The sequence below is a fragment of the Gigantopelta aegis genome, chromosome 11, assembly GCF_016097555.1.
Source record: "Gigantopelta aegis isolate Gae_Host chromosome 11, Gae_host_genome, whole genome shotgun sequence".
Taxonomy (NCBI): domain Eukaryota; kingdom Metazoa; phylum Mollusca; class Gastropoda; order Neomphalida; family Peltospiridae; genus Gigantopelta; species Gigantopelta aegis.
The window spans coordinates 34277023-34287627 of record NC_054709.1 but is presented as its reverse complement, the minus strand read 5'-3'; the positions used below and the strand labels follow the sequence as shown (position 1 = coordinate 34287627).

The window sequence follows — 10605 nt, the reverse complement described above, 5'->3', positions numbered from 1 at the left end:
TTGTTCAAACCTGCAGTTTTGTCTTGCAGGCATAGTGGCTGTTTCATGGAAATATGAATTGTAGGTTGGCGTAAATTATTGCATTTTATGGGTAGGGTGGGTGGGGGTGAGTGGTGGGTGGATGGCGGGTGGTTGGTGGGTGAGTGGGTGAGTGGGTGGTGGGTGAGTGGGTGGGTATTTAAGAGTTTGCAGTCATTGTAAGCTGTTTCCGACTAACAGAGCTTTTTGACGACTATAATGACACAGTAAATACATTTTCATGTTTAGAATATAAGTGTCTGCTTATCCATTATCTTTGCTGATATTTTTATAAGTATTTTTTTAAATTTTATTTTATTTTATTATTATTTATTTATTTATTTATTTTTATTATTATTATTATTATTATTATTTTTTTTTTTTTTTTTTTTTTTTTTTGGAGGGGGTTATCGATACCACTAGAACACATTGGTGTACTAATTATCGGCTAATGGATGTCAAACGTTTGGTAATTCTGACATGTAGTCATCTGAGAAAGCCCACTACAATGTTGCTAATGCAGCAATGGGTATTTTATATGCACCATCCCACATACCACGGCCTTTGATATACCAGTCGTGGTGCACTGGCTGGAACGAGAAATAGCCCAATGGGCTCACCGACGAGTATTGGCCCTAGACGGTCCGCGCATCAAGCGAGCGCTTTACCTACCACTGGGCTACAGCCTGCCCCGTGTATTGTTTCGTATACACGAAATCATTTTAAGGTAAAAATGATAATTTTCAACAGGTGAATATATTTAATAATGCAATTTTTGTCATCAAAAGGATCTGTATTTTATAAACATGATGCAATGGCAGCAAACTCAGGATAGTTCCTTTTAACAAATCGCTCCCCCCCCCCCCCCCTCACACACACCTGATGCTTTCTTGAACCACCCTTAAAGAGATAATTGGTTATACAGGATCACTATTTAAAGGCAGTCACTAATCGGATTTTAGACACGCCATCTGTTCCGTTTGTTACAAAGATCAGATTAGAAGGTGCGCATAATGTTGTCGGAAATCTCGATTAATTACGAATAACAAATCGTAATCGGACGAAATATTCCGAATGGTTCCGAACCTTCCGATATCAAATTATAAAATAAATTAAAATAATAATAATAATAATAACAAAATCTTACAAAAAGAGAAAACAGGAAAAGAATAAACTATCATGATTAATAGATAATCCGATTAATAAATTAACTATTTAAATCTGTGTAAATTAAATAGGCATATGCGCTCTTTTTAAAGTATTAACCGGTAATTTTATTTGTTTAAAGTTTGTCTTGTTTAACGACACCTTGGATTTTTAATCATCGGCTATTGGATGTCAAACATTTGGTAATTGCAACATAGTATTGGAGAGGAAAGCAGCTACTTAGTGGTAAAGCGCTCGTTTAATGCGCGATCGATTTGGGATCGATCTCTATCGGTGGGCCCATTGGGCTATTTCTCGTTCCAGCCAGTGCACCACGACTGGTGTATGAAAGACCGTGGTATGTACTATCCTGTTTGTGGGATGGTTTATATAAATATCCTTTGCTGCTAATGGAAAAATATAGCGGGTTTACCTTTCTAAGACTATATGTCAAAATGACAAAAAGAATTGTTTAAATGAGTCATAATGAAAATACTACGATATATCGTGAGAGTTCTAAATGTTGAGATATCTTAATACGACTTCAAATGAGTTGCAACACAACAATGATTGGTATAGTTACTTTTTAGAATTAAAACAATATTTTTAACAGTTTTAAACTTCAAAATACGACACTATTTTAATATGGCTTTAAATTACGAGTGTTCAATAATACAATACAGTTTTAACTTATAATTTAAACTTTAACACTATTCAAATAATTGAAGTGGGTTCCGTATAGCCATTGAGCTATTGCTCGTTCCAGCCAGTGCAACACGACTGGCATATCGAAGGCTGTGGTATGTGCTATGCTGTCTGTGGAATGGTGCATAAAAATATATTTTGTTACTAATGGAAATATGTTACCAAAAGTTTGATATCTTATCGATGGTTAATAAATCAATGTGCTCTAGTAGTGTCGTTAAACAAAACTAAATTTAATTTTAACTTTAAAAATAGGTTCACAATTAAGAAATAGTTTTAATATAGCTTTAATTTTTAAAAATATGACACTATTTCAATATTACTTTAAATTACAAGTGAACAATAATAACAAACCGTAACATTGTTCACATAAGTGAAATGGGTTCCGTATAGTAATACAATACAGTTTTAATTTATAATTTAAACCGTAATACTGTTCACATAACTAAAATGGATTCCGTATATGATACATGTATATAATGCAGTTTTAATTTAGAAGTTAAACCGTAACAGTGTTCATAATTATTGAAATGGGTTCCGTATAATAACATAATACAGCTTTAATCTATAATTTAAACCGTAAAACTGTTCACATAATTCAAATGGGTTCTGTATTTCACAAAACGTTTAAAATTCTTATGCCCACGACACGTTTGGACGAGAAAAGGCGGTAGTGATATTTGACATGTGTTGTTGTTCGATTGCCATGAAACAGATCAGCTCGAGATCGATTTCAGGGGCTGCCGGGGTATTACGCACTGCGTGAAAACGACAACCTTTCAATTAGAGCGAAAATCTTCCTCATATTGATCTGTTACACCAAAACACAACGCGCCCGGTTAGAGAACGAGATTTGTTATTATTTTTCTGGGACGTCAAGCCAAATCGTCTTTACGCGTTTAGGGTTTTTTTGTTGTTTATAATAATGTAGCTTTGCCGACATACCATTTGTATGTTTTTGTATACATACAATATACTTTATTTAAAGCAAATCAGTGCGTGCGAAATATATACATTGCTGTTGGTTAATAGTAACAGTACACAGAAATGTATTTATTTATTTATTTACTTACTTACTTACTTACTTACTTACTTACTTACTTACTTACTTACTTACTTACTTACTTACTAATACTTACTTACGTACTTATTTACGTATGTGCTTACTAATTTTCTTATTAATTTATTTATTTAAGATTTTTATTTAATTATTATTATTATTTCTATTGATATGATTCGCTTATTTTGTGTCTTTATATGCTTGATTTTATTTACTTTTGTTTATTCAGTTGTTTGCATATTTTAATTAGTTATGTTTACTAAATATAGAATCGCTGAGCACTGTAGAATATCAAGTGATATAAAATCAACTTAGACGAATATTTTAAAAATAATAATTGTAATTTGTGAAATTAATAGCACATGTGTGTCGCATATCATACTTAATTTAAACAAAATAGCAGACATATATTTTAATTAATATATTTGTAGCTGTTAGGTATATTTACTTATAGATGTTTATAACATGAATGGCTGTTTTCAGTAGTATTAATTTTACATTATTAACCAATGTCTCACTAAATATATACCAAGAAGATTTATTTTCATCTTTAAAGATTTATTGTGCAAAATATAGACTCAGTGAAATACACGTACGGTATGTTACACCTACTAAACAAAAAAGATAAAAAGAAGCCAACTACACTTAAGTTTATAATGACCTCTAGAATATAATTTCTACAATATACTGTAAATTAATATTGACTGAACTAAGAACTGAATGTTGAAAGTGAAAAAAAAAGACCTTCATAAAAATATAATAACAAATTTTCTATTAAGTTCCACCTCCAATTCATCTTTACTTAACAGTCAATATTAGGCGATATAAAAACAGGGACTGGGACAACGAAAATCTTCCTGTTCAGCTATACGGTAACATACTTCCGGCTGATACTGCCTTTATAACGAGTACAGTTACATTTTAAATACATTCTTATGTTTAGAATATCAGTGATTGTCAAAGGCGTACGGGCTGCCATTTTTATTTTTTATTTTTTTATTATTATTATTAATGTGGGGTTGGAGGTTTTTTGGGGGGGGGGGGGGGGGCAGGCCGATTTTTTTACGATTTCAATGAACATGTCCGAATCTGGATAGCAACATTTATTCATATGAGCAATACTGCCAAACAGCTAAAAACTGTTGAAAAAGAATCACTATGCATTTTTACGTCTGTGCCGGACCAGGCCCCAAACTATCCAGAGGCGGGACCCGGGACCCGGGACTGAAACCTTCGTGGTATATGAGCATGATAAAATTATCCGCTCCCCTCCGCATGTTTACATGGATTACAACTAATATTGTGGGTAGAATGATGAAAATACCTGGTGAAAATGGTTTCAAGCCAAGTCATTTTACCCGAATATCTCGGTAATTTTTGCCCGAATTTGATGATTTGCTCCACCACTGGGTTGGTGTGGGTGAGTGGGCAGCTGCCCCCCCCCCCCCCCCCTCTCGCCACCCTTTCTCGTATGCTTATGATGTTTGTATACCAAATGTGTTTCTTGTCGTCCTAATGTTTGTAGTTTTCCAGTGTGGATTTTACCTCTCAATAAATTCCTTACACGCAGCAGTTTATTTGTTGTTGTTGTTTATTTCCCCGAGGATATTGGTTCTATAATGACGAAACGCCAAATATTTTTATGAAAGTTCTGTGTTAAAGTGTTGTCACTGGAACCAATTTTTAAAGTTTTATAATAATTTCGTACATATATATTTTTTTACATGGGTAAAATTCATGTTCATGTAAACAAATATATATATTTATATAGGAAAATCCATATTCATGTAAACATATATATTTATATAGGAAAATCCATATTCATGTAAACAAATATACATATACATATACATATACATATACATATACATATATATATATATATATATATATATATATATATATATATATATATGTATATATTTTTTTTTTTACTTGGGAAGATCTATGTTCATGTAAACAAATATCTATTTTTACATGGGAAGATCTATGTTCATGTAAACAAACATATTTTTACATGTGAAGATCTATGTTCATGTAAACAAACATATTTTTACATGGGAAGAACGGTGTTCAAGAGTAACAAATAATTTTTTTTACATGTGGAAATCCACGTTCAAGTAAACAAAAATATATTTTTATATGGCGAAATCCATGTTCATGTAAACAATTGTTTTTATGGGGAGATCCATGTTTCTCGTACAACGTTGTACTAGTACTGCAGTGCACTTTAGGTTTAAAGTTACAGTTGTTCGCTTAGATTATTTGTTTTCAATGCAGGATATATTCCAGTTTGGTCTCATGTTTATAGAAACTCAACTCAGTGTTTTGATTTTTCTTTCACTCATGTATTGCCCCCATTAAAATAAATAAATAAATACAAATTAAATAATAATAAAAAACACATAAATATAATTAATATAATTGCACCCCCCCCCCCCCCCCCCCCCCCCCCCCCCCCCCCCCCCAATCACTGTCACTTCCCGACACCTATGCATCAACACGTTTTGGTTATTCAGAACACTTCATCAGAATAACAATTTACTATTTTCTGAAAAAATATTAATGTATTAATTCTGTGTGTTTTGGGCTATAAATTCCCCAGGAACCTTTGTCGATCATGCCAGTGTCCGAATTATCAGACCATATTTAGACCTTGTCAAATGTAGGCCTTCTTGCAAAATCGACTGTACTGGTTTATGTGTTGAATTCTTAACAGGTTATTCTTGTTTGTACTATTTTAATCTTAGGTAAACACAAATTATAATATTTCGCTTTCAGTTAAAATATCATTGTCTAAATAAATTAATATCGAAGGTAAGGTTATTTAATTTTAACAGTTTGGTATAATCAAGTCATATTGATATTAAATGAGTTCTATTGAGTATTAAGTTTGTTGTTGTTGTTATTACTAACATTAGGAGTAGTAAATGCATGTAATACGCATGAGTATAATATACCAAACAATAAAATATGGAGTACAATGCAACTGAACAAAACCTAAATATTTTACAAATAATAATAATAATAATAATAATTAAAAAATAATCCATATTCCATATTTTAACTACTCCGACATTTCTTCGTTTCATGTCATTAATTTTAATTTTTGAAACTTGAAACCCAAGACAAATATGTCATAAATAAACATGTATAAACAAGTATTGTGTGATAGTTTTGTTTCATAAACAATATGAACACTACACGTGTGTTACTACAAGTGAACCATTGATCAGATTTACATCGATTGTCCTCTGTTCGTATTAAAGTATTCATAAATATAATATTGCTCAAACATTTCGTTTATTTTAATAAATATCTTAGGTCATATACATATTTAAAATCAAAGTAATTAATACTGCTTGGTTACTATGCTTTTTTATATGTGACACTTAAAACTTTCAGGAATTAATAATAATATAAAAAATATTCAAAATTAAGAAATTAATTGTTGCTGATATGTAGAAGCATGACTATTGATGAAATATTTATTATATTATATATAACACACATTTCTTGAAGAAAACAATTAAAATTTATAGGCTGATATATGACATTTACACATACAAATGAATGAATGAATGAAGAATGAATGAATGAAGAATGAATGAATGAATGAATGAATGAATGAATGAAGAATGAATGAATGAATGTTTATCGATAGCCCAACACAAAAGAACAGTAATTTTTACACCCCCTAAAAAAAAAAGTTTTCTTTTTTCGGGAACCCGATCACACCTCGAGAAAACGTTTTTACGTAAAAAGAATACATATATAGCATTTTATCTAGACGCGTAACGATTAATGTAATATTAAATAATAATAAAAATAAAATAAAATAAAATAATTAAGAAAAACCCAAGCCGAACTTACCTAAAAAAACACACCATTTAACACTGTTCCCAAAGTTTGTTTTAGGCCTTGTAAAATATTAAAATAAAATATATTACGATTTGATTCCTAAAGCATGCTTTATTTTAGCCATTTTGATTATTGTAAAAGCTTTTTTTTTTATTATATATTTGCAGAATTTTAAGAAGACATAATTAGCAGTTTGTTCTACATCTTCATTTAAAGAAATATACGAAAAATAAATTAACATTTAAATAATAACTCAAATTTGATTATATTATATTTGAAATTTATGAGAGAAAAACTCCTCAAACTTTGCAATAATAATATTGGAAGAAATTTTTTATTTTATAACATTCAAAACATTGTCCTAATTTTTTTTAAATATATAAATTTAACAGAATACGTAGTAATGAATATAGTTTAAGCTTTTGTTGATTATTATTTTTTTTTACATAATATCCAAGTTCAATATATTAATTAATTAATTAATTATTATTATTATTATTATTATTATTATTATTATTATTATTATTATTATTATTATTTAGCAGTGAAATCGTTGTTTACAATATTACGTAACAACAAAACAATAATTTCAGTGTTGGATTAAAACACAGATATACCCACATACATACATACACACCCACCCACACATCATACAGACATCATACATATCTACATGTATATATATATATATTTGTTCTTTCTAAAATGTGTTAAATTGGAAAACATATTTTCGTCAGGTTACGGAGGACGAAGCAATTCATCAATAAGGGAAAGTGTTAAAACAAATAGAATAAATTCAATTTTCAATCATCTACATTAGCTTCGGATTCCTCGCTCCTGTCAAGTCGCCTGTCAGACGCCGTTTGAACGATCATAACTCAAAATTCTTTACAGCCGGAAAAACCCCTTACCTTCAGCCATAGCCGTCGAGCCACCCTTCCTCTGCGATTTCTTCTCCTTCAGCCACGCGAACTCCGGAACTTTGTTCTGCAGGCACGTACCCACCTCTCCCACAACCACCCCCGGAGAGCCGGGTAGCCCCTCCGAGTTTTCCTGGATCTGTCCGAGTTCGGAAAACGGACTACAGTACGGACGCATGTCCGCGTTCGACATGATTGATGGATGGTAGTTTTCGTTCAAGTGCTGGGCCGGATTCATAAATCCCATCCCAGGCGGTGGTCCGTACATATATCCCGGTTCTCTTTCCACACTCTCCATATCCATTAATTTTTTCGAAGATCAAAATATAATGTATTAATTTTTGTTATTTTTTTTTTTACAACTTTATATTACAGTTTTTAGCTCGTCCGCGCCTAAAACTCTCCTCGCTAGCCATCGATAGGTTTTGGCCATGCAATAAAACTTGTGAACGGCCCTGCGGTGATCCGCTCGACTAACGGATGTCACGTGCGTGACCTAGCCAATCACAACTCATCTCTTGCAAAACTTGACAGCTCGGTGAAATGTGATAGGTCTTTGATCTGACAGCCATTCGTCCAAAAGCGTAGATCGCCAGCGATAGACAAATTTACATGCAGAACTACAGTTTGATTGACGTGCCAGATTATCTCAGTGTTAATGTTATAAGCGAATATGATATTAAAGAGAAAATAAAATAACAACGGGAAGAACATTAATTAACTCGCTGGCTATACGCTTGATTACGTACAATATGATATTCAGTCACTTAAATGTTTTCGTTTTTCCTCTTTTCTTTTACACGCTATTCACCGGCAAAGCTGAAATCATTTTTAAAGTGGAGATTTTTTTCTGACAGTTTAACTTAGGAGCAACACCCCGATTAGGTACAGGTTTAACCCGAAAGACGATATAATCAATAGTGTGTGTGAGAGAAACTAAATAATTAAAAAAGGAAATATGTTGTGGTTTGATTTGATTATACTGGAAATGTTTTTGTTTGTTTATGGTGTTGTTGTTGTAGTAATAATAGTAGTAGTAGTAGTTACTAAGTAGTAGTAGTGGTATTGGTGGTGGTAGCAGGAGTAGTAGTAGTAGTAGTTGTTGTTATTATTGTTGTTGTTGTTTTTCGTTGACGTTTTGGGTTTGCTTTTATGAACTTTTATGAATGTGTTTTGTGTTATTTTATTTATTTATTTATTTATTTATTTATTTTGTTTGTTTATTTGTTCGACCGTTCGTACGTACGTTTGTTTGTTTGTTTGTTTGTAGCGGTAGTGGGTTGAGAAGGAATCTTCAAAAAGACGAAAAAGACCCCCCCCCAAAAAAAACAAAAACAAAAAAACAACAACAACAAAACAACCCAACAACAACAAACCAAACAAAAAACAACAAACCAAACAAAAAACAACCCCAAAACCAACCCCTCCAACAAAAACAAACAACAACAATAAACACACACACACACACACACACACACACACACACACGCACACACACACACACACACACACACACACATCCACATAAGTTACTGACATTACCACTGGAATGGTTTATCAGAAAAACTGTCAAGATTTCCCCCTATCTTCAGCTAGGCAACGAAAAAAAAATAGAAGCCCATTTTTCCAATGCGCGCAAACTCAAACAAAATCATTCTGGAAAGAAAAAAATATAAATAAAGAATACCAGAAATATTTGGTGTGCTACGGTGTGAGCTATCAGATGTAAGTACTATATCTGGGATCTTTTTTCTCTGTCTGTTTTTCCCATTTAGCAGAATACAGGCCCGGGTTTGTTGATTTCTATAGAAAATGCGTAGTGCGTCTTGTTTCGGCACGTTCAATGCTGTTTTCGTCATGCGTCCATTTCACTTTATCCAAGAATGTTCACTCTAGGCATACAGACCTGCAGTGGGCGGGACGTGTGGGACGGTGTTTCTAGAAATTGTTCCCTTTGTTGGATGGTTCCGTGAAAAGAGTCTCGCTTACCCGAGTAGAAAACCCCAGTCTCACTGTCGAATTGCCCCGACAAAAGACGCCATTCATATCTGGACGAAGGGGATTTTCGTTTTCTTTCTTTTCTTTCTTTTTTCCACTCTTCCCTTCACTAAAGGTGCGACGGCGTAAAAAGATCAACTTCAAAAGAGTCAAACCGCCTTTTATGCCCGACTGCCCGTTGTTCGCCAAACACTGGTGGATGAGCCTATTGCATCAAAATACCCGATCAAGCAGGCAGAAGAATTCAACAATTTGTTTTCCATCCGGCGGTTGGAGGTTTTAGATGCGCCCCCTGGCGGGTCTTGACTCTCAATGTGTACAGGCGATAGCTTCCAACAGTAAAATCCTTTATTCGCTTTGTCGAAGGGCTGAATAAAACAGCAGGGAGACGAGCGAATCGTATAAAAGAAGCACAGGTGATCCTTGCAACCCGCCAGGTCCAATAAAATAATTATGACCGCAGCATTTAAATTGGAGGTATCTTGTTTACAAACAAAACAGATTTGTTTCATTTCGGTGTTTGCTGTTTTCGTTTTCAACCCAGCTAATCTTTCAGTGTTAGTGTTTTAAGCGCCAAGGCTGTTCATCCGATACAGTTAAAGTTTGTTTTGATAATCGACACCACTAGAGCACGTTGATTTAAGACAGGAATATAGCTGTAATGAACACCGACTCTGTTTAGACGTAGTAAAAAGAACAGTACAATTTCTATGGCTAAAAGATAAAGTTTGTTTTGTTTAACGACATCACTAGAACACATTGGTTTATTAATTATCGGCTATTGGATGTCAAACATTTGGTAATTTTGACATATTATAGTCTTAGAGAGAAAACTCGCTACATTTTTCTATTACTAGCAAGGTATCTTTCATATGCACCATACCACAGACAGGATAG

General features: G+C 33.0%; 1 protein-coding gene across 1 annotated transcript in view; it reads right to left on the bottom strand.

Annotated features, from left to right (window-relative positions):
- LOC121385674 (homeotic protein proboscipedia-like) overlaps positions 1–8108 on the bottom strand; it is a 21918-nt gene extending 13810 nt beyond the window's left edge. Inside the window, exon 1 of the mRNA XM_041516442.1 lies at positions 7702–8108. Coding sequence (XP_041372376.1) covers positions 7702–8014 — 313 coding nt within the window. The 5' untranslated portion in view covers positions 8015–8108. The remainder of the gene's footprint in view (positions 1–7701) is intronic.
- Between the last annotated feature and the right edge of the window lie 2497 nt (positions 8109–10605).